The 25,257-nt window shown below is 34.0% G+C and overlaps 2 protein-coding genes across 5 annotated transcripts in view; one reads left to right on the forward strand and one right to left on the reverse strand.

Annotated features, from left to right (window-relative positions):
• The window catches only part of LOC125866874 (copper transport protein ATX1-like), a 230,852-nt gene that overhangs the window by 114,821 nt on the left and 90,774 nt on the right, over nt 1-25,257 (reverse strand). The gene's annotated exons all lie outside the window — the stretch shown is intronic.
• LOC125868992 (ubiquitin C-terminal hydrolase 12-like) lies at nt 1,995-9,929 on the forward strand. Its single transcript, XM_049549546.1, has 17 exons — nt 1,995-2,006; nt 2,173-2,244; nt 2,335-2,454; nt 2,743-2,865; nt 4,498-4,575; nt 5,209-5,277; nt 5,375-5,485; nt 5,653-5,721; nt 5,811-5,930; nt 6,621-6,746; nt 7,136-7,213; nt 7,911-7,982; nt 8,077-8,187; nt 8,776-8,845; nt 9,074-9,215; nt 9,316-9,473; nt 9,754-9,929. The coding sequence occupies exons 1-17, from the start codon at nt 1,995-1,997 to the stop codon at nt 9,927-9,929; spliced, it is 1,707 nt and encodes a 568-aa protein (XP_049405503.1).

Here is a 25,257-nt window from a genome sequence, read left to right on the forward strand (position 1 = left end):
TAAAAGATCAAGTTCAAACATTTTATCATATATATTCAGAGTTTGTCTTGTATTTATAGAGTGAACAATAATTTTTAGATTTTTTATTTTATAGATGGTGAACGGTCATTGTATTTTTAGCCTTGTTTCTTTTTTAGTCAAATTCTGATTTCATTTTGCTTTTTCCGATTGTTGAGCCTAATCGACTCGACTCTTTTCCTGCCTCCAGCCTCTCACTTCGTAATATTGATAAAAAAGATGTAAAAAAAGCTATTGATGAGTTGTTTTTATTCATACTAATGCACAATAGAGATTAGAGTGTATAACTAATTACTAATTTTAAAAGTTAATAAATGCATTATTTCTTCTAATACAATCTACCTAACCCGAGATATTTAGGTGTGTTGATCCTTATTTCAGTAATCTAATTACATCAAACAAATCATATATATTTGAAGTCACACAAGCAAAACACTCCCGCTCAACAAATTTTCCCCGCCGGCTTTACTGTCTTCCGTTCTCCGGCGAACTCTCTGGCGACCTCACTCCAATGGATGTAATGATCTTCTTCTTCTTCATCATCATCTCTCTGTATTTTTTTTCTCTCTGATTTCATGTACTTTCTCGATGTTTACTCAACTTTGTTCTTACATTTCTACTCTGTTTTACGTGTTTTTCGTATTTTTGGTTACCGTAGCTTTGCCCCTGATTTATTTTTGCTTTTTTCTGGAGTTGAACATTGGAAAACACGTTTGATCGTAAAATTCCGATAATTCAACTTGAATTCTATTGAATTTTTGATTTTCTAAAAAGGAAAAATAGTAAATCATTTCCTTTTTCTAACCGATGGAAGAATAACTATATTCTTCTTCTTTTTTCGATCAGTGGAAAGATATACTCCTGGATTAATTCCGGAATTTGAAAAATAACAAAAATGTATTTTTTTCACTTTTGTCACTCCAAATTACTCACAAAAGTTCAAAAACAACTCCAATTTTTTCGCTTTGAAAACAAAAAATAGTTTTTTTCAAATACTCACAATTTTAATGACCAAACGTCGAAAATGTCTGAATATTGTCTTATGTGGTTGATGTGAGAAGTTGAGCTAAAATTTATTTAAAAAATGCAAAGCTATTGAATTTATTAACTGTGTATATTCACTTTGTTTCAATAGTTTTACTCTGTTTTGTGTATTTTTTGTTTTGTTTAAAATAGCTGTGTTTGCTGTAGTTTTGAAAATATTGATTTTATTTATTTATTTTATAGCTGCTAAATTTAGTTCACTGTGAATGTGGTGTGAAACTGATCTTTTAAAATGTGATACTGAATGAATTTGTGAAAGTCACGATCGAACGAGTACTAATTAAGCCATTGAACGAGTACTAATTAAGCCGACTGTTAATGACTAGTTAAAACACTAGGAATGTTCCGATCCCCTATTTGATCGGACCTCTCTAAGAAAGATAAAAACCAAACCCTCATAGTGCGGAGCCCAGCTCCAACAATGTCCTCGTAAGTGAGGTGAGGTACTTCTTTTGGTTTGAATAGGGAGTTGCCCTTCTGGAAGGTCGTGATTGGCACTTAACGAGCACCTACCCTACGTAGCAAACAAGATAACTCAACAAAGACTAGTGAAAATCACATAAATAATCGTCATCTTATACAAACACAATCTAAGTATAGCGGAAGCCAAAGTAACGAACGATACAAACCCAACATTCCACACACACATGGAACAACTAAGATTGTTCATCGACAACATTGTATTTCCAAATGTCAAGATTATGTCAGAGTTTAGGCCATTGGAATTTTGATAAGTTCTAGTAGTTCATATTTTGGCAACAATTCATTGTTTGAACTCGTAAAATATTCAATCACATACATGCTTGTTTATACACGTGTAAACGACAAAGAAAAGATTATATGCAATGTGGTTGATAAGCAGAGGTGATTCTATGATTTCTAGATAAATAACTCAACATTCAACCAAATGCACTGCTAAGGCGTCCTATAGCATGGGAGCCAATGTATAATATTATACCAACTTTAGAGATGTATACATAAAATATCTAGTTTTACTGAAAGACTACGATAAGTGTCCCATATTTTCACCTATAAATTCGTCCATGTAAAACCGAGCATCTCATTCTATTGGTTCAGTCATAATAATCTTTTATCGACCTCAAATTTCAGGTAAGACTGAATAAAGAGCGAGAAGAAAAGAGAAAGGAGAAAGCAGAGGCTCGTCTCTACACGATCATCAAGGTTTCTTTCTACTTTTAGTCTCTATCCTTAACTTCTTGTGTCTTTATATTTACGAAACATTTGAACTGAAATTATTCATTCCATCATCAGGTAGCTCGTGATGAAGACCTCGGTGAACAAATTGGGAAGGAGATTTATTTTGATCTTGTGAATCATGATAAAGTGTGTACATTTCGTATTAAGAAAGATATACCATTTACTCAATTCAAGGTACATTCATCATTCTATTGCATTTCCAAACATGTCGACCAATGTATAATGAATTCATTTTTCATTTTGCCATTGTTTAACAAAGCGGAGTCATGTGAAATTTACTGCTTAGCTTCTACAACTTGAAATATGGAATGTAATCTTTCTGTACTTGTCTTTTATATCGCGTTAAAAGATAAAACTTCGAATTCTGAGGCTAATGCAGGGTAAGGGTTCACAATATAACTCATTGGTCAATCATGGTGAGTCTTAAGTATAGTATGTGTTTGATGATATATCTGTTTTCAGGAGGAAGTTGCTAAGGCATTTGGTATACCGGTGCAATTTCAACGTTACTGGCTATGGTATAAACGCAATAACCACACATATCGGCCTTATCGTGCATTGACAGCCCAAGAGGAAATTCACTCTGTAAGTCTGATAATCCTATTTTTCTGCTGTGTGACTGTTGCTCTACTTGTAATATGCTTTGTATATTTCATGTTTGGTGATCCACCTAAAATTTGTTCTCCTCAACTATCCAGCATGAAGAAAAAAAAAGAACAATCTTAGTATGATATTTTGTAATGGTGAAATATTTCTCGTGCTTGATGTGCTTAATGTCACACCCCGAACCTAGGCCTGGGGGACTGGCACCCGGTGCCTTAACCTGACCGAGCTAACCCTTTTGTTCTAACACAATGGCATAACAACTTTCTTTGAAGAACATACTTTGAAATGGACTGGAAGGCGTGGGCTGGGCCTCATTAGACCAAACTTTCCCATGAATGGTAAAACATTTAAGTGAGTTTACTAAGAACTTTCCTTTTTCATAAAACGATATAAAGAACATTTTCCACATACATAACTGAAATTTCGTCATAAGGAACATGTGGAGTAGTTTTCGAAATATATGCATGACTTGAGTACATTAGTCCACAGAGCCTCTAAACATGACATCTAAATAGAACTGTTGGGACAACGCCCCAATGTACCCAAAAGATCTAACTACATCAAGAGACATGAATTGGCCCAAATACGAAGTGGGGTTCACCAATATGAGCTGGATAAGGAGAAAGATGCCTAACGAGGAAGCATGTCGCTCTGAACACTTGAACCTGCATCGTGAAATGCAATGCTCCCGACAAAAGGGGCGTAAGTATGTATGGAATAGTACAACAACAACAAGATACCCAGTGTAATCCCACAGTACACATGGAATAGTATTGTATGTAAATGACATAATAGACCCAATAAGCTCATGAAAGAAACATGAGACAAGATATAATGGCAATATTTTAAGAACATAAGAAAACATATTTAGCATCTAGTTTAACTTAAACACTTAATGGTTCTTGAATACTAACCTTACTTCTCTCGTGGACACAGTAGTATGCGCAGTAATATTTGCCATGAGTAGGTCATCGTGCGTAGCACAGACTTAAAATATTTTCCATAAGTAGGTAAGCCTAATCAATTTGTATGTTTGCATGAACGTAGAAAGTTATAGAGTTGTTGAAGTATTGATCATTTCATCTAAAATCTTAAATTGTTAAACAGAGCAACTTTTATTTAATTAATTATATCTTCAACACACCCTTCACATGCGGGCTTGATTCCTTTTGACGAGCCAGCCACATGAAAATCCTTTTTGATAAAGGTTGACAATGAAATTTGAACCTAAAACCTTTGCCTGATTAGATACTGTGTTAGAGATAGCATACTTTTGTTTAATTAATTATATCTTCAATAATATTTTTGTGGACTCAACCCAATACTTGTGCTGGTGGGAGATAGCAGATACTCGATGGAATAGTCGAGGTATGTGCAACCTGGCCAGGACACCACTTTTACCAAAAAAAAGCTATGTGGACTCTAATACACTAAGGAATGTAATAGTTATTGCAAATTGCAATCATGTCTTTGTTTCCTGAAATGTTTTGTTATGAACTTGACACCGAACAATTTTGCCGTGCTTAGAAAAATAAATGTCTTCAGTTGCTTGGTTTCTACAATCCGTGCTTGATTAACTCGGTATTAAGTTCTTCGATGGTGTGTTCTCAGGTTGGCCAATTGAGAGGAAGTTCAAATGAAGTGAACAATGCTGAGCTAAAACTGTTTCTGGAAGTAGAATTATGTCTGGTAATGCATTTCTCGTCTTTCTTTTCAGTGATTAACTTGTTGCATGCCTTCTCTGTGAGGCTTTATCCAACATGTTTTACTTTTACGACTTATTTTTTAAAATTTTGTGTATTCTTGTAGGATTTGCGACGTTTATCTTCACCAGGGAAAACCAAGGAAGAAATCCTTCTATTTTTCAAACTTTATGACCCTCTTGAAGAGAAGATAAGGTATTATATCTTTCTTCTCAATAGCAGCAATATTTTCACTAAAGTAGTGATTTTCATGCTTGAATTTGGAATCTCCTTACGACTACACGGAGAGGTGTTTTGTACTTTTAATGAATCTAGAGTTCTAAAATAGACATCATAAAGAACTGAATGTGACATTGTACAACCTCATCCATGATGTGGATGCGGTTTTCTCGTGTTTCTCTGTTTAATTTCTTTGTTGTTGTCAGGTATGTTGGACGGCTTTTCGTAAAGGAAAGTGGCAAACTACTGGAGATATTATCAAAGCTAAAAGAATTGGCTGGCTTTTCACCTGATGAAGAAATTGATCTCTTTGAGGTTAATCAGTTTTCTTCTTCTCTACCAATTTTTTCTTTTAACTCTTAATCTATGATATGTGATTTTCAGATTTTGTTATTCGCAGGAAATAAAATTTGAACCTAGTGTGTGTTGTGAAAAAATTGACAGCATGCTGAGTTTTTGCGACTATCAGGTGACACTATGGTGAATTTATGCATTTCATTTTCATGTGTATTCATTTCATATGTTTTTAGCAATGATTTTTTTAATGCAATACTCTGGCTTTGCAGCTGGAAGATGGGGATATAATTTGCTTTCAGAAATCCCTTCGAAATCAATGCAGAAAACAGTATCGCTTTCCTGAGGTTCCTTTGTTTTTGAAGTACGTGTACAATTGCAAGGTATGTGTGGCACAGTCTAATAGGAGGAAAAAAAGATTTATATGCAATGTGGATGAGAATAAGGACACAGTCTAGCATCTTTGGATGAGTTTCTACGCAATATACTGCTGATTTAGTTTCTCATTCTACTGGTCTGATAGTAATCGTTTATCGACCTCAAATTTCAGTTTAAAGTGAGGATAGGGCATGATGAAACAGAACAAAAAGCAGAAGCTTGTCTCTACACAATGATCAAGGTTTCTTTCAACTTTTTGTTGCTATCCTTTACTTGTGCCTATATACTTTTAGAAAACATTTAGCTAAAATTAGTCATTTCATTTTTCAGGTAGCTCGTGATGAAAACCTTGGTGAACAAATCGGAAAGGAAATTTATTTTGATCTTGTGAATCATGATAAAGTACGTACTTTCCGTATGCAGAAACAGATGCCATTTACTAAATTCAAGGTACATTTATCATTCTGTTGCACTCTTTTCGAACATGACAAACAATTATATGTACTGTGTAAGAAAGAATTTGGTGTTCCCTTGTTTATTAAAGAGGCGTCATGTGAAATTTGCCGCTTCTACAACTTAAAATATGGAATGTAAACTTTCTGTATTTGTGCTTTATATTGAGTTAAAAGATAAAAACTTCGAATTCTGAGTGCTAAAGCAAGTAAAAAATGAGGAGTATAGAGACGATAATAAAAATTGAGAACACGGAGTTCTAGTGGTTAGTGTAGTGACAGTTCACAAAATTAGTTGCGCTATATAAACATATGTAATTGGTCACTCACGGTAAGTCGTAAGTATGACACGTGTCTTGTTAGAATAGGAATAGAACATGATCTGTGTATATTGTATCCTTTGTGAAAATTGATTATAATGTAGTGTCTATAAATAGGCCTCAATGTACTAATGTAGATAATCAATTCAATAATTATTTCTCACAGTATCAGAGTCAGGTCTATCTCAATCATCATTTATCGATGTTAGTCCCCCATCTTATATTGTCCACGCTCCAGATGTCCAGTCCTGGGCGTGCGAGGGGTGTTAGGGATGGGAGGCCTTTTTATACAGTTTTGGACAATCTCCGATCATGAGCTAGGTCCAAGTACATTTCTTTATAATGTTTGATGGTACATCTGTTTCCAGGAGGAAGTTGCCAAGGCATTTGGTATACCGGTGCAATTTCAACGTTACTGGCTATGGAAAAAACGCGAGAACCACACATATCGTCCTGATCGTGCATTGACATCTCAAGAGGAAATTCAATATTCCGTAAGTTGTCTGATAGTCCTATCTTTCTGCAGTTTTACTGGTGATGTTCTTTGTATATTTCATGTTTGGTTTTCCACAAAAAAATTGTTCTCCTTAGCTTATCCCATCACATATAAAAAAGAATGATATTCGTTTTGTAACAGTCGAGGTTTATGTGAACTAACACCATTTTCGCCCAAAAAAAGTCACGAAGGAATGTAATAATTATTACAATCCTAACTATGTTGAATTGGTAGGAACGTGAAGCATTACATTTGTCGCTGATAATGTCATCATTTTTTGTCTGACTATCTTTCTTCTGTAGTGCATGTTTTCGACAATCTGTTAAAGGATGGGAGTGCTTGATTAACTCAGTATTAAGTTCTTCGATGGTGTGTCTGTGTTCTCAGGTTGGCCAACTAAGAGAAAATTCAAATACGGTGAATAATACTGAGCTAAAACTGTTTCTGGAAGTAATATTATGCCCGGTAATGTGATCACTTGCTTTCTTGCTAAGTTACTCGGACACTCCAAAAATGTTGCCACATCCGTGTCGGATCCTCCAAAAATGAACTACTTTTGAAGGATCCGACATTCACCTAGGGACATTTTTGAAGCGTCTGAGCAACATATAGCTTTCTTGTCTTTCTTTTCAGTGATTAACTTGTTGCATGTTTTCTCTGTGTGGCTTTATTCTACCTGTTTTACTTTTTCATTTTTATTTTTTTATTTTGTGTATTCTTGCAGGATTTGCGACGTTTACCTCCACCAGGGAAGACCAACAAAGAAATCCTTCTATTTTTCAAACTTTATAACCCTCGCGAAGAGAAGATAAGGTATTACATCTTGCTTCTCAATAGCAGGAATATTTTCGTGCTTGAATTTGGGATCTCCTCATCTATTTCTAGAAAACACGACTACATGGAGAGGTGTCTTGTACTTTAAATGGATGCGGTTTTCTAGTCTTTCTCCGTTTAATTTCTTTGTTGTTATCAGGTACGTTGGACGACTTTTTGTAAAAGAAAGAAGCAAGCTACTAGAGATATCATCAAAGCTAAAAGAATTGGCTAGCTTTTCGCCTGATGAAGAAATTGATCTCTTCGAGGTTAGTTTTCTTCTTCTCTTGCTACCAATTTTTTAACTCTTAACATTTGGTATGTGATTTTCAGATTTTGTTATTCACAGGAAATAAGATTTGAACCCAATGTGATGTGTTTACAGCTTAACAATATGCTGCTGAGTCTTCGTGACTGCCATGTACGCGCAATTAATTTCCTTCAACAATTTTTTCTCTTTACTTCTTCTTCTGGATTTATTAGCAATGAAATGCAATACTCCTCTGCCTTTGCAGCTAGACAATGGGGATATCATTTGCTTTCAGAAATCCCTTCGAAATAAATGCAGTAAACAATATCGCTTTCCTAACGTTCCTTCATTTTTGAAGTACGTGCACAATCGCCAGGTATATACGAGACACTCTTTTTGTGATATTGTCTTTGAGGTATGAAAGATTGTTACAACATTGCAATAGATTTGGATGATGGCTATGTCTTTGTGCAATATTTTATTTTGCTCACTTTGGCTTAACCAAACAACCGAACCCCTCAAGCAATATAGTCAAGACTTAAATCCATCATCACGTAAGTCCTAACCACGAAAAGTTCCATTTTGTGTAAGGATCACTGGTGTGATCACGTCATCACACTTTTCTTTTCTGCTTCTCATTTTGTTTTTACTTATTATTTGATAATTAGACTGTCTTTTTATGGCAATTCTACCTTGTACCCTACTTTTCTTGTAGGAAACAATACAGTCTATCCAAACATTATATTCTCCAAAACAATACATTACGATACAGTACAGTAGAATACAACAATATGAAACAACCATCCAAACAAAATGTAAAGGTTTTCAATTTGAAATTCGAACACAAAGCCTTTAGTAATAATGTATACTAATGAGACATAGACATGTTTCGAAATAGACATGTTAATGACAATTGTCCAGTTTTGTTGGAATAAATTTTCTTACTTTGCTTGGTCTTTCGCAGCTAAAAGGGCATGAAAAGCTTGTTCCTAGATCTCATTTTCCTAGTAACAGACCTCGGCTGCAGGTCGAAGGTATCTCACCTACTTCTAAACACACACTCACACACTTTGTGCAGTCTTATTTTAGTTATTTGATATACATATTTACATTGATTGAGTTGTAATTTGTGTTATTTTGCACTAATTAACCGAAAAACAACAATATATTTCGAGGATTCATATCATTTACTGATATATATTGTATTTTGTTTCTCTGTTATTTATAAATTTCGCATGCTTTGTTTTTGGCAGTTGCTAAAGCGGAGACAGTAAGTATGGACGTGGATGCAGTGGCAGTCGACAGTCCAGTATCAGCCCGGTTTACATGGACTGTCCACAATTTCTCAAAGTTGAATAGGAAGAACTCGTACTCTGATGCTTTTAATGTAGGAAGATATCAATGGTAATCAACATACATCCCATTTTTAGTAGATCGCGTTACAAATTTAATGCAGATATGATGATGATGATGATGATTTAGTATACGGTGCATCGTCTTGCAGGAGGATACTGATAGTCCCAAAAGGGAACAATGGAGACCATTTATCACTTTATTTAACAGTGGTAAATACTGCAGCATTGCCTTATGGTTGGATTAGATACACTCAATTTAGCTTAGCTGTTCTCAATCAAATTGATGACAATTTCACAGTGAGAAAAGGTCAGCAATCTCATTTCCTGTATAAAAGATATGAATTTTAATTTTCGTGTGAATTTAAGAAGAGGAATTATAATCTATGAGTTTTTGTCGAGCCTGATTCTCTATAACATGGATGTCTTTACTCACATTTAATTACTTTCACTGAAAGGAAATCTTAGTAGCCCAGTCAGTTGACTATCTGAACTTTCACCTTATTGCTGAGGATTCAAGTTATGTTAGAGTGTTGCGATTTGATTAGAAGTGCTTACTATTTCGTGTAATGTTATGATCGTTATGACAGATACTCAGCTCCAGTTTACTGCAAGAATGCGCGAGTGGGGTTTCATATCATTCATGCCTCTTACTGAACTATATGATCCTGGAAGAGGTTATCTTGTTGATGATAAAGTCATACTTGAAGCTTATGTTACCCTGCCTAAAAGTAAGTCATTGATTATCTATTCATCACCAATGTAGAGCATTTTTCGGGTTGTTTCGGTATGGGGATTAGATTAATAATCATCACACTACTTAATACGCCTAACCAAACGCAGGATAAAATAATCATGCATTTTATCTCGAGATAATTATCCTTTACCTCTCATAACAAACGACCCCTAGTTGATGTGTTGGGTGGAAAAGTGTTGATAAATTGTTCTTTTATTAAAACAACTAAAATATCCTCATCTTTTTAGAGGAACAACAAATATTGAATGAAGAGAAATTATAAGTGTTTATAAGTTGAAAAGTCATATAGTCCAGAGTGACCAACTTATGACTTTTGGCTTGTAGCACTTTGGATTAGCAAACACGTAATATGCTAAAAGATACTTATAAATCAATTTGATCAGGTTATAAGCTTAGTCAAACACACTCGTAGATAGGCTATTTTATGTAATACATATCGATCGCAACACTTATTCATTCCTTTTATTTGAATGCAGGTTGTTTAAGATAGACTATGAGGATCACTGCTCAAGCATAGTTATCGAGAGCAAAATATGGTAGCGGACTTACTTACAAAGAAGAGGTGGAAAGCAACTCTTTGATCATTTTTTCTATATGCTAGTTCCTACAATATTTGTTGTGGAAGCTTTATTAGCAGAAGCAGATAAATTAGGAATTACTTTTGCTAGACAATTATCGAATAATCTTATCACTTCAGTTTATGACTCTGCTTCACATGGAACTAGGTCCACAATGACCCTATGTTTCGTTACGTCGCATCATATTATCTAGAAGGACATATATATATAATGACTATTAATATAGTTTAATAGTTGTGATCATCAATAGTCATGAGAGTAATACAAATAAAGATAATTAAGTTCTTATGTTAAAGAATCATAATCATAATCATAATATATATAAAAGAGAACCCTAGGCCCACCTACGTGGTGCCATCACAAACCAAGATTCTCTTTTAATGTATTTTATTTCCAAAACTAGCCTTCTCCTTTTATGAAAAGTTGTGACTTTTATGAAAGGTTGTGACATTTCCGAAGGGCTGTAACTTTTCCAAAGAGTTGTGATTTTTCCAATAAGGCACAATAAACATTTGTTCACACTACCCTTTGTTGTTTATAAATAGTGGAATTTCCTCTCATTTAAAAACAACGAAAATTTTGAACTACTTCTTCTTCTTCGGGACAATTAAATATTTGTGTACTTTGCTCCTGTTTGGTGGCTCACTGACACCATTTGTTTGTATCAATACACCGGTGAATAGAATCGTTCTATCCTGATAGGATCTATTCCTTTAAACCTTGGGTACTAGAGGGGAATAATTTCCTTAAGAGGACACTGTGCATTTAGTGGGCTCGATTTTTTCCATTTTGTTCCATTCTATTGATATAGATCCTGGTATGTTTTTTACTGTCATTAATTTTTACTTATATTATTAATTGTTGTTTTTGAGTACATGTTTTAAACTTTGTTGTTTATGTTTTTACACAAGTTATTGTTATAAGTATTTGTTAGTATTAGATTAAATAACAAACGTTAATTGAGTATTCAAGCAAGTTTTCTCTACTGAAATTGTTGAAGGTACAATAAATAAATTCCTTACAAATCTCTATGTTCTTCATCAACAACGTCATTCCTTCACATACAAGGATGGGATTTTTTGTTCTTTAGAAAATCCACTGAGTGTTAATAACTTTGCATGCCCATATTTTTTGGTATTTATGTTGTTGTTATCTATTTTTACTAAATTTTATTAGTAAATATTATGATTCTTTTAAGAATTGAAAGTTGATTGAAGTGTCAGTCAATTTTTTGAGGTATGTTATTTCAAAACATAGGAACTTTTGTGGTAAGAATGGTTTGTTCTCATCATTGGATATCTCATAGTTTACTCCATTTAATGTATGTTTTTTCTATCTGTTTTGTTGTCTCCTTAAAATTGTATTGATTATTTTTCGTTTTGTATGTATATGATCTCACTTGGACAAAGCTTCCGTCCTTTTAATGTTTTTCTTTTTTTCCTTCTCATTAGGCTCTTCTAAATATTTTTTGTGTGAGTTATGACTATTTTCGGCAAGCTTAATTTGAAAAATATGAAAAAAAACGTACTCTAAATAAAAGTAATATCTTAAGCTACAAAAGATATGTCTATTAACATAGATTTGTTGTCCTTCATGTCCCAAGTCATTGCTGAGCGTTTGAGTTATCTAGGTTAGACTAATTTTTTTTTATGTTCGAGAATATTTCTTTTACATGAGTCTAGAATCCAACATTTTGATCTACTTGTATTTTCATAATGCAACAATTATACATACATATTTCTGAAAGAGTCGTAAAGTTGCATTGATAAAGAATCTAGAAGGGCCTTCAGAGCAGCAGTTTAATGAAGAATAAATTTCTAAAATCGTCAACAATATTATTTTGTTGTTGTTTCAAATTTATTTTTCTACTTCTAAAATTTTTGTTAGAGTTACAAAGCAACAATAACGAAAAGTAGTGAACGTTTGACCTCAGGCAAGTAGATTGTTTCTAAAAAAAATTATTTATGTTGTTGTGGTGTACAGTTTTTAACGGTCTTAACTTATTTATAACTAATATTAATTATCAAAAACATTCACATCATTTTATTTTCACAAGGAGTTATTCTAACCATAAAATTATCAGATTCTATATTTTTCATGTACAAAAAAATAGAAAAAATAATGTTTTATCGCTACATAAAAACATCACTCAATTTTAACAAGACAATTATATCATCAAATATATATTATGATAAATTATGTAAAAGATAAAAATGAGGGAGAATCAAGATAAAAATGAGTAATATTGACCAATGACGCATGCATGATGCCACATCATGATGTTTATTTTCAGCTAGATAAATACGTATGTCAATCAAGACATTTAAATTAATCGATAATGTAACTTATACTCCTTCCATCTAACAATAGTTGTTCTTTAAATAAATAAATTTTAAAAAAATTCTAGCTAGTGGTGGCACCACGTAGGCGGGTTTAGAGTTCTCTTTTATATAAATATATGATAGTTGTCCAACAATATTTGTTCAATTTAAAATATCAAGAGATAATTTATCTTTTGTGTCTATTTTCTCTACTATTTATCATATAACACATTTCTCAAACCATTAAATTTAATAAAGTCAAAGGATAATTGTAACATCCGACAATTTGAAGTGGCTTTGAAGAAGCTTGAAATTTGGAAATAGTCATTTTTGGAAAAAAATTTAAAATCTAGAAATTTGGCAGTCCAGAATCTGGAAAAATTTTGGCTAAGTTCAAAAATCTGGAAATTTGGCTAAGTGTGGAAATCAGTGAGTTTTTNCGGGACAATTAAATATTTGTGTACTTTGCTCCTGTTTGGTGGCTCACTGACACCATTTGTTTGTATCAATACACCGGTGAATAGAATCGTTCTATCCTGATAGGATCTATTCCTTTAAACCTTGGGTACTAGAGGGGAATAATTTCCTTAAGAGGACACTGTGCATTTAGTGGGCTCGATTTTTTCCATTTTGTTCCATTCTATTGATATAGATCCTGGTATGTTTTTTACTGTCATTAATTTTTACTTATATTATTAATTGTTGTTTTTGAGTACATGTTTTAAACTTTGTTGTTTATGTTTTTACACAAGTTATTGTTATAAGTATTTGTTAGTATTAGATTAAATAACAAACGTTAATTGAGTATTCAAGCAAGTTTTCTCTACTGAAATTGTTGAAGGTACAATAAATAAATTCCTTACAAATCTCTATGTTCTTCATCAACAACGTCATTCCTTCACATACAAGGATGGGATTTTTTGTTCTTTAGAAAATCCACTGAGTGTTAATAACTTTGCATGCCCATATTGTTTGGTATTTATGTTGTTGTTATCTATTTTTACTAAATTTTATTAGTAAATATTATGAGTACTTTAAGAATTGAAAGTTGATTGAAGTGTTAGTCAATTTTTTGAGGTATGTTATTTCAAAACATAGGAACTTTTGTGGTAAGAATGATTTGTTATCATCATTGGATATCTCATAGTTTACTCCATTTAATGTATGTTTTTTCTCGTTGTTTTGTTGTCTCCTTAAAATTGTATTGATTATTTTTCGTTTTGTATGTATATGATCTCACTTGGACAAAGCTTTCGTCCTTTTAATGTTTTTCTTTTTTTCCTTCTCATTCGGCTCTTCTAAATATTTTTTGTGTGAGTTATGACTATTTTTGGCAAGCTTAATTTGAAAAATATGAAAAGAAACGTACTTTAAATAAAAGTAATATCTTAAGCTACAAAAGATATGTCTATTAACATAGATTTGTTGTCCTTCATGTCCCAAGTCATTGCTGAGCGTTTGAGTTATCTAGGTTGGACTCATTTTTTTTTATGTTCGAGAATATTTCTTTAACATGAGTCTAGAATCCAACATTTTGATCTACTTGTATTTCATAATGCAACAATTATACATTACATATTTCTGAAAGAGTCGTAAAGTTGCATTGATAAAGCATCTAGAAGAGCCTTTAGAACAGCAGTTTAATGAAGAATAAATTTCTAAAATCATCAACAATATTATTTTGTTGTTGTTTCAAATTTATTTTTCTACTTCTAAAAATTTTGTTAGAGTTACAAAGTAACAATAACGAAAAGGAAAAGTAGTGAACGTTTGACCTCAGGCAATTAGATTGTCTCTAAAAATAATTATTTATGTTGTTGTGGTGTACAGTTTTAAACGGTCTTAACTTATTTATAACTAATATTGACTATCAAAAACATTCACATCATTTTATTTTCACGAGTTATTCTAACCATAAAATTATCAGATTCTATATTTTTCATGTACAAAAAAATAGAAAAAATGATGTTTTATCGCTACATAAAAACATCACTCAATTTTAACAAGACAATTATATCATCAAATATATTATGATAAATTATGTAAAAGATAAAATGAAGGAGAATCAAGATAAAAACGAGTAATATTGACCAATGAGGCATGCATGATGCCACATCATGATGTTTATTTTCAGCTATATAAATACATATGCCAATCAAGACATTTAAATTAATCGATAATGTAACTTATACTCCTTCCGTCTAACAATAGTTGTTCTTTAAATAAATAAATTTAAAAAAAAATTCTAGCTAGTGGTGGCACCACGTAGGCGAGCTTAAAGTTCTCTTTTATATAAATATATGTTAGTTGTCCAACAATATTTGTTCAATTTAAAAAATCAAGAGATAATTTATCTTTTGTGTCTATTTTCCCTACTATTTATCATATAACACATTTCTCAAAGCATTAAATATAAAAAAGTCAAGGATAATATAATAATTTTATCCTTATTATTTATTGTTTCTTAAAGGGTATGCCAAGTCAGTAGTAGACAACTATTGTTGGACAGAGGGAGTATATTGTCACACCCCGAGCTACCCCTGAGACGCGGACACAGGACCTAGGATCATAAGTGACCTTAAGCTAACCTTGCTGGCATAATCATGAGCATACTAAAGATAAACTGAGAAATAAAACTGATGCGGAAGCAAATAATAAGTAAATCTGAAATGATGGGGAATACCCATATACTAAAATTGAACATCAAATCTGAGAGGTTAATACAAAAGAAACATCAAACTCAAATACTAAGTTGAATCTAACTATGTCTGAAAATAGTCTTTAACTGACTAGAAGTGCTAGGACATGCCCCAGCTAAGTCTAACAAAATTGAAACTAAAAGATTGAAATAATGAAAAGAAAACATGACTATTGTCCTCGAAGAATGAGGACTCACCACTGATGCTGCTGAACTGGAGATCGGGAACCGATCTAAGCGTGATCTGGATGCTAAGAATCTGAACCTACATCACAAGAAGATGTAGCGCAGAGTATGCGTCAATACTTGAAAGGTACTGAGCATGCAGGATAGAGTAAAGCTGAAATAAACATATAACTGAACAAGTAATAAAGCAAGAGTATAATCTGAACATGATATAAATATAGATACTGAATACTGAGCTAACTGAATGTAATTACCAAATTTAGACATGTTGATGCTGAATACTGATTATACTGAAATGTGGTCAATGCAATGGAGTCTGACTGAACCATGGGAGCTACTAATAACCGATAATAAAACCACATGAGCTAAATGTGGAGTCCGATGTATACGCCCCATCGAGAGGACCCAATGCACCCGGCCAAAGGTATAGAGGCATGTTATTGTAATCACTAAAATGATGACCACAAAGGGGACTTACAACCTACGTGGCCCATAGTTCTGGGACTATATGGGTGACTGACCTTAGTCTAACTCGGTATTATGCTACTCCCAATCGATTAAATGATTAACATATTATGACTACATTTCTGTAATATACTGGATAGCTCAAAAACTGACATGCAAATTGAGAATGCACATTAATATACTGAAAGTAATGCATTCGAAAAATGAGGCATATATATCTAAAATATTGAAATATCTGACCTAGCATGTGTAATTCAAGAACTAAAGAACTACTAATCTAGGGTTCTAAAATTCATGCAAGAAACGAAGTAATAACATGATAATCTGATTTGGAACATACAAATAACTAATTCATGATAATTTGCTAAAGTTCTAGAAATCCTAGGTTTAGTTAATAATAGGGAATCATGAATCTGACTGAATTCTAGGGACCTAATGGGCGAAAGGAACCTACTAGTCAAATCCCACATACCTGGTGACGAATTCCACAGAGAAATCTTTCAATTTCGGGGTTGGAACTGATGGAACCTTGTTGCGTTCTTCAACTAGGGTTGCTCGCCTCTTTCTTTTCTTTCTCCTCTAATTTTCTAAGTTTTGATGAAAGATCTGACTTAGGTAAGTTCTAGTTATGTTTCTAGGCTAAAACTAATCAAAACCACGTATTTTAGGGTTAAAACGACGTAGTTTAGGGGTCTAACAAAATAGGAAAAGACCAAAAGACCCCTGGCTTAAACTGCTGACGGGGCTGACCACGACCACCTTCACGAACCGTGAAAGGGACCACTGACCGTGAAGTAGGTCATGGTCTTCACTTGGTGACTACTGAGCTGAAGGTCTGTCTCACGAGCCTTACCACGGCCCATGTGAGAGACCATGGACCGTGAAGGTCCTCGTGGTCCTTACTTGGGCTGAGGTCTGGTGGCTTAGGATTTAGGGGGCTACTGGTTAGGTTTCACAGACGCCCCCACGACCCGTTTTCAGGACCACGGACCGTGAAGGTCCCATGGTCCTTACTTGGGAGAGGGGTGTCTGAGGGCTAGGCTATGAAGGCTACTGCCTAGACGTCACGACCGCCACCACGGCCCGTCATCAAGGCCACGGACCGTGAAGGTGCCAACGGTCTTACGTCTGGGCCTGGTGACTTCTAAGTTATGACCACGGGCATGTCACACCCCAAATCCGGATGTGATGGCACGTGTCCATTTCCCACCAGACACGTCAGCCTAACCCAACCACAACGATAGAGAAGTAGAAATATGCGAATAAAAGATAATAAATAAGCGGAAGACTTTAATTAAGACTCAACACTACCCAGAATTTGGTTGTCACATGTACAAAATACAGAATTCGAATAAAAATATACAAGTCTCAGAGTATAGTTCTNAGGCTTCATAGACAGACAGTCAGTCAGCTAGTATTGAGTCTCTCATCTATATGTATATATGTAGATATTCTATTTTGAGATTCGAGTTGCCTTTATGGCCATATGTTATAAGTTAAGTTGTTTTGTAATATTGCATTGCATTGAGTTATTATGTTGGGTTAGGTTTCCGCTGAGTTAAGAAAGCCAGGCCAAGGGTTCGCTTGGGGCCAGAAATGGTCTCCGGGTGCCGGTCCCGCCCAGGGTGTAGGCTCGGGGTGTGACAATAATATAATAATTTTACGCTTATTATTTATTGTTTCTTAAAGGGTATGCCAAGTCAGTACTAGACAACTATTGTTGGACAAAGGGAGTATATTGTCACGCTCCGAGCTACCCCTGAGACGCGAACACAGGACCTAGGATCACAAGTGACCCCAAGCTAACCCTGCTGGCATAATCATGAGCATACTAAGGATAAACTGAGAAATAAAACTGATGTGGAAGCTAATAATAAGTAAATCTGAAATAATGGGGAATACCCATATACTAAAACTGAATATCAAATATGAGAAGTTAATACAAAAGAAACATCAAACTCAAATACTAAGTTGAATCTAATTATGTCTGAAAATAGCCTCTAACTGACTAGAAGTGCTAGGACATGTCTCAGCTAAGTCTAACAAAACTGAAACTAAAAGACTGAAATAATGAAAAGATAACATGACTATTGTCCTCGAAGAATGAGGACTCACCACTGATGTTGCTGAACTGGAGATCGAGAACCGATCTAAGCGTGATCTGGATGCTGAGAATCTGAACCTACATCACAAGAAGATGTAGCGCAGAGTATGCGTCAGTACTTGAAAGGTACTGAGCATGCAGGATAGAGTAAAGCTGAAATAAACATATAACTGAACAAACAATAAAGCACGAGTATAATCTGAACATGATATAGATACTGAATACTGAGCTAACTGAATGCAATGACCAAATTTAGACATGTTGATGTTGAATACTGATTATACTGAAATGTGGTCAATACAATGGAGTCTGACTGAACCATGAGAGCTACTACTAACCAATAATAAAACCACATAAGCTAAATGTGGAGTCCGATGTATACGCCCCATCGAGAGGACCCAATACACCCGGCCAAAGGTGTAGAGGCATGCTGTTGTTATCACTAAAATGATGCCCACAGAGAGGACTTACAACCTACGTGGCCCATAGTTTTGGGACTATATGGGTGACTGACCCTAGTCCAACTCGGTATTATGCTACTCCCAATTGATTAAATGATTAACATATTATGACTAAATTTCTGTAATATACTGGATAGCTCAAAACTGACATGCAAACTAAGAATGCACATTAATATACTGAAAGTAATGCATACGAAAACTGAGGCATATATATCTAAAATATTGAAATATCTGACCTAGCATGTGTAATTCAAGAACTAAAGAACTACCAAGCTAGAGTTCTGAAATTCATGCAAGAAACGAAGTAATAACATGATAATCTGATTTGGAACATACAATTAACTAATTCATGATAATCTGCTAAAGTTCTAGAAATCATAGGTTTAGTTAATTATAGGGAATCATGAATCTGACTGAATTCTAGGGACCTAATGGGCGAAAGGAACCTACTAGTCAAATCCCACATACCTGGTGACGAATTCCACAGAGAAATCTTTCGATTTCAGGGTTGGAGCTGATGGAACCTTGTTGCGTTCTTGAACTAGGGTTGCTCGCCTCTTTTTCTTCTTTCTCTTCTAATTTTCTAAGTTTTGATGAAAGATCTGACTTAGGTAAGTTCTAGTTATGTTTCTAGGCTAAAACTAATCAAAACTATGTAGTTTAGGGTTAAAATGACGTAGTTTAGGGGTCTAATGAAATAGGAAAAAACCAAAAGACCCATGACTTAAACTGCTGACGGGGCTGACCACGACCACCTTCACGAACCGTGAAAAGAACCACTGACCGTGAAGTGGGTTGTGGTCTTCACTTGGTGACTACTGAGCTGAGGGTTTGTCTTATGAGCCTTACCACGGCCCATGTTAGGGACCATGGACCGTGAAGGTCCTCGTGGTCCTTACTTGGGCTGAGGTCTGGTGGCTTAGGATTTAGGGGGCTACTGGTTAGGTTTCACGGACGCCCCCACGACCCGTTTTCAGGACCACGGACCGTGTGTTGACACCCAATTTTGGTCTTCCACAATATATACTAATAATCGAGCTTCTTCCATTTTAAACGATCTAAAATAATTAGTTTTATAAATTTCAAAATAGTTTGCGAGTTATTTTAAATAAATTATGTCACTTATTATAAGTTTTAGACAATACTTATATTTTACATGTCTATATATATAATTGATATATTTTAGGAACATTCGAAAATCGTCTCAAAAATATTTAATTTTACTTAAAGATTTGGTTAACTAGTTTAGTTATAAGATAGCTTATATTTCTGAAATAGTTAGTTTATAATTAAGTTAATTATTTTATTTCGTTGAGATTAAGAAGCTCACTAATTAATCATATCGATTCATTTTTATTTAAATCTTAGCCGGATTTGCTAACCGACTCGATTTGGCTAATTTCCTAAGTCAATCTGCACCTAACGTTTAAACCCAATCAAAGACCAACTTTGGGCCTTTACAAAGTAATTCCAACCGGCCAATTCAATTAATCCCTGGCCCACCAATTTTTTCCCCTTCAAAATCCTCACCAGCAACCCAAACTCCAGCCCATTTCCCCCTGACCCAGCCCAAAACAAAAGAAAAACTATGCCCCATACAATTACAATACATATACCAACTACCCAGCACTAAACTGACCCGACCCCATCACATTTTCTCTTCTAATTACACGCTAACAATTCCAAATAGAAGAACAACATTCAGGCATTAACAGTAACGATTCCAACGCCAAAGACACGACTCTCTCACGGAAAAGCAGCGAGGAACAGAGTACTCTGCTCTTCGTGTCGTCTTCTTCCTTTTCCTCTCTCCAAATCGTACGATTCCGCAGACAACAGGCACGTTTTTCCTCCCTTTCCTCTTCCGGAATGGGTCAAATTTCAAAGAAAAAGGTGTTTGTCCTAAATGGTGAAAGGATTTCGAATTTGAAATTCGAATGGGCCTTGTTGATCCGGATCTTCATCCCTTTCCCCCCATTTTTTTTTCCGAACCCTAGTGGTTCCCTTCTATATATATTTGCTTCTGTTTGCTGCAGTGGGGGATTTTTTTGGAGTTAAAAATTCTTTACTAAGAGAAAATTTGGCAAGAACAGAAAGGAAAATATTGGAAGAAAGTTGGGAGTAAAGTTAGAAGAGATATAAGGTTTACTCGGGTTTACTCACGAAATACAGCTTACAGAGGTTTGAAAATATTCAGTTTTACACTTGAAAAATCCTTAGAGAGCATTCTAGCTCGAAAGTTTCGAAAAGGATTATTATTCGGGTCTCATTAGGACTCCCTTGGTATACTTTTCAAGTCCCGAATTCGCGTGGTGGAAGGGTCGGAATCCAATTCGTATCTGTCCCAAGTCGCTGCTCCGAAAGAGGTATATTTCCTTGTTCCGTTCTCGAACAGTATTTTGTACTTTGGTCTCGAGTTCGTTGTCTAGTTGTTGATTTGGCTCGTTGCTTATGTTTTTGGTTTTAATATGGTTGTATGAGTTTTCGATAGATATACATTTTTTTCTTCTGTTTGTGTTTTAAAAAATTACTTGAATATGTATGTGTATGGATGTCAGAGGGCTGATCATTCCTCTTTTGTTCGCTGCTTGTATATCCCTTATGTCTTAGCTTGATTTTCAAAGCAACGTCTTCATAGCTTGAGTATGAAATTCGTTCATAATTTATCCATTTAAATAGCGACATTTATTTTGCTTGTTTACTGTGTAAATCGCATATAGGGTGGGATGTTTAGCTTCAGATCCAGTTGCTAGTACTGATTTCGGTTCATTATTTGTCGCTTGGGTATTCGCATAGGTTTCTGTCAAAAATTTTGGTTTGAAATTGATTCGAGTTCATAAATTTGTCGGCTCTCTACTGATGTTATTTTCCCATTTGTTGCTTTATGACATGCCTCAATATGTTTGGATACTTGCTAGAATTCATCTGCACCAAAGCTAAAATTGTCTGCTTATTTTGAATGCATGCTCGCGTATGGAAAATGTGTTAAAAGTCTACTGTATTATTTTGATTTTGCTTGCTGCCATCTCTTATCAAATTCCAAGGGATAGAAATGCTTAGTCCCTGTTTAGTGATGGATTGAGAAAACGTGTCTCTGCATGTTTCCTTCAAAAGGACTATTTGTCAATTTGCACTTTCTTAGGCCATATGCATATTATTAGTTTATCTCTTTTGGGATTCATTAATCCACCTTGTGCTCCTTGTCTTTTATTTTGGTTAAACTTGTCCGTCGATTTTGTCCTTTAAAATGAATTTATCGTAAAAAAATAAATAAATTTGAATTTAGTGCATTTTAATCTATGGTTATATGTTTACTACTATCTATGGGATATAAATATATGTATGTGAAACATTTGTTTCTCTATGCTTACTCACTTATTAATTGTGTCAATATGCAGACCCATATGAATACAGCACCTCAAACTTCTAACATTATAATATTAATTCATGCCTAACAATTACACTGCCAACCCATTTCCAATTTTAACACATCATTGCTCCGTGGTCAACAAATATTTGTCCAAATTTGCCAACAGCTTTCACGTGGAAGCAATTATTATACATATGCCCCTTCAAATTTCATTTTATAATATAATAATATATATTCCTATCAACTATCAATATATACAATACAACATTAGAACTTGTGGAATTCTAATCCTAATTAATGTTATCCTTTTTTATTTTATTTTAGTTTTTTTTTCTTTTTCGCTGTGATGATTAGGCGATAGTGATTATTACTTTCTTTTAGTTTCTTATATTAAGTCGTGTGGGTTGTTACTCATAAGTTTACTTGTTTTTGTTGCATGTGAAATTTGCCCATGTCCTCGCGGACTCCATCTCCTTCCTACATTTCTTATGGGGCCTTGGAGGCCCAATCCCCTTTCGTTGAGTCGATCAACCTTCAAAATTGAAGAATATATCCTTGACGTGGGTATATAGGTGTTTGGAGCTAATACAGGATTGCATACACTAGTATACGCCTAGTGTATACAAATAGGGAAAAACGGGCCTAAAGGTCCCAAAATTCAAATTTGTATTTTGTTGTTTTGGGCCTAAGCCCTTGTCGTCTTATTATTATTTTTGTTAGAAATTTAGGACAGGTGAAAATTGGGCCTAATGCTCAAATAATATTTTATTTCATGTTAGTTTAGGACAGGTGCAAGTGACTCAAATGGGCTAAAAGGCCAAAACGGAAATGGGCCCAAGTACTGGCCCAGGCGGACAGATCCAGACTAGGGCCCAAACTTCCTTTCCTTATCTATTCAATTGTTATTATATGTTTTATTTGCTAAAATTAATCTTAAGATTTTAAAAATTCAACTCCCCAAAAGATAACCATTTTGAATTAACTATTTAAAATTAAGCAAACATTTTTCTACTAGACTTTTTCAAGAAAATTTGCAAAATATTGTACTTAAATAATATTTTTAATATCCACTTTCTCCTTTGAGATCTTTTAAAGTATTAAACTGTTTACTTCTTAATTTATTTAAGTATGCATGCTTTATTTCAAAAATCGATTAGCCAAATAGTTAATTACTGGATAACCGCGTGTTAGCGGGCATTTCGGGTGCTTTCAAACCCTTCCCGAAATGCTAATATGAACCTCGAACCCCTTTACAAGTTTTCACTAGATTCCTGTTTTAGTCTTGTGAAAATGAATAGTTTTCTTGATTTTTCTTAAAAATTAAGTGGCGACTCTAAACCAGTCAAAATATATTTTCAAATAAAACACCGTGAAGGTCCCCGTGGTCCTTACTTAGGAGAAGGGTGTCTGAGCGCTAGGCTAGAGAGGCTACTGCCTAGACGTCACAGATGCCACCACGGCCCGTCGTCAAGGTCACAGACCGTGAAGGTGCCAATGGTCTTACATTTGGGCCTGGTGACTTCCAAGTCATAACCACGGGCAGGTCAACGAACCGTGGACCCTGCCGTAGTTCACTGCTTCAGGTAGTTTTCTGCAACTTTTTCTAGGTCTGGTTTTCGAGGTGTTACATATATTATAAACAATCCATTATGAGTGGGAATTCAATGTTCAGAAATTCAATTTGGTAATTTGAGGAAGAGGCTCAACCATTTAACTTTGAGAAAAAAAAAATCATTTTTGTCATTCGTTAGAAGTTTGATTTATTTATGTCATTTTGTTTGAGAAAATATTCATTTATGCCATTATTTGTTAACTGAAATAGCATAGACGATCATTTCTCAAAGTTTGATGACATATTTGAGTATTTTTTCTTTAAAAATGATTTAATTAATGGCGTTGTAGAATCATAATTGACTACGCGTCAAAAATAATTTTGCAAAATTTGGGTTGTTTTTTAGTTAACAAATAATTGCATGAATGAGCCTTTTTTCAAACGAAAATGACACAAATGAACATTTTTCTCCTCGGGAAATCAAAGGACCATCCCATTTAAATTTGAATTATTTTGTTTGCTACCTTTTCTCAAAGTTCAACGGTATGTTCCCTAAATTAAATCATTTTTTGAAAGGAAAAAAGCTTAAAATTACCATCTAACATTGAAAAAAAGCTAATAGTATATCCTTCATTAAAGTTTTAGCTCATCTATGCGCTAAAATAAAATATAAATAAGGGAAAAAAGTTTGAAATATATCTGAACTTTGATCGAAATTGCTGTAACAATCCCAAACTTTGGGCAGGACTTATTATCGCTGCACTATTTAATTGTATATTTTAAAGGTATATATGTGTCCACGTGGACACATTACTATTTATAATAATGCATTTTTTATGATGTTCACGTGGACACATATATACTTTTAAAATAACTATTAAATAGTGCAGGAGTAAAAAGTCCTATTCAAAATTTGAGATTGTTACAACAATTTCACTTAAAATTTGAATATATTTCCAACTTTTTTCTCTATAAATAAACCAAACTTTTAACTAGTAACCTTTAAGTCGTTTGGTTTGAATTCAAGTTATGATGAGATTAGTTATGCTGAGATTAATTATGATGGGATAAGTTATACTAAGGGCCCGTTTGGTCATGCGATATGATATCATGATACGGTATCATGATGTGGAATCATGAGATGAAATTGAAGGTTTGTTTGGACATGCGATATGGAATTTTTGTGTTGTATATTTTCTCATAAACATAAAAATCTCATAAGTTGTAAAACTATTAAAATAGCCCAAATTGTTTATTCAATCTTATCAAATAAATAAAAATTATAAAATCGGCATAATAAATGATTACAAAGTTATTTGTTCTTCAGTTAAATAATTGTTTTATCTAACTTTAATTTAATTAAAAAAAATCTAACATAAATTGTAATTGATATGTTCATATCTCTCAACTACTCTTACAAATAACCTATAAAGTAGAAAAAAAACATACATTAGTGAGTAAATATTAACTTAGAAGTTAAATGCACTAAGATAAAAATTAACAAACATCACTAACTTCTAACTATTTACAAGAAAAATCAATAGTTAAATATTATTGAATAACGAAATTTTAAAAAGTTACCACAAGTTTGAGTCAAAAACA

Source organism: Solanum stenotomum, chromosome 6 (assembly GCF_019186545.1).
Source record: "Solanum stenotomum isolate F172 chromosome 6, ASM1918654v1, whole genome shotgun sequence".
Classification (NCBI taxonomy): domain Eukaryota; kingdom Viridiplantae; phylum Streptophyta; class Magnoliopsida; order Solanales; family Solanaceae; genus Solanum; species Solanum stenotomum.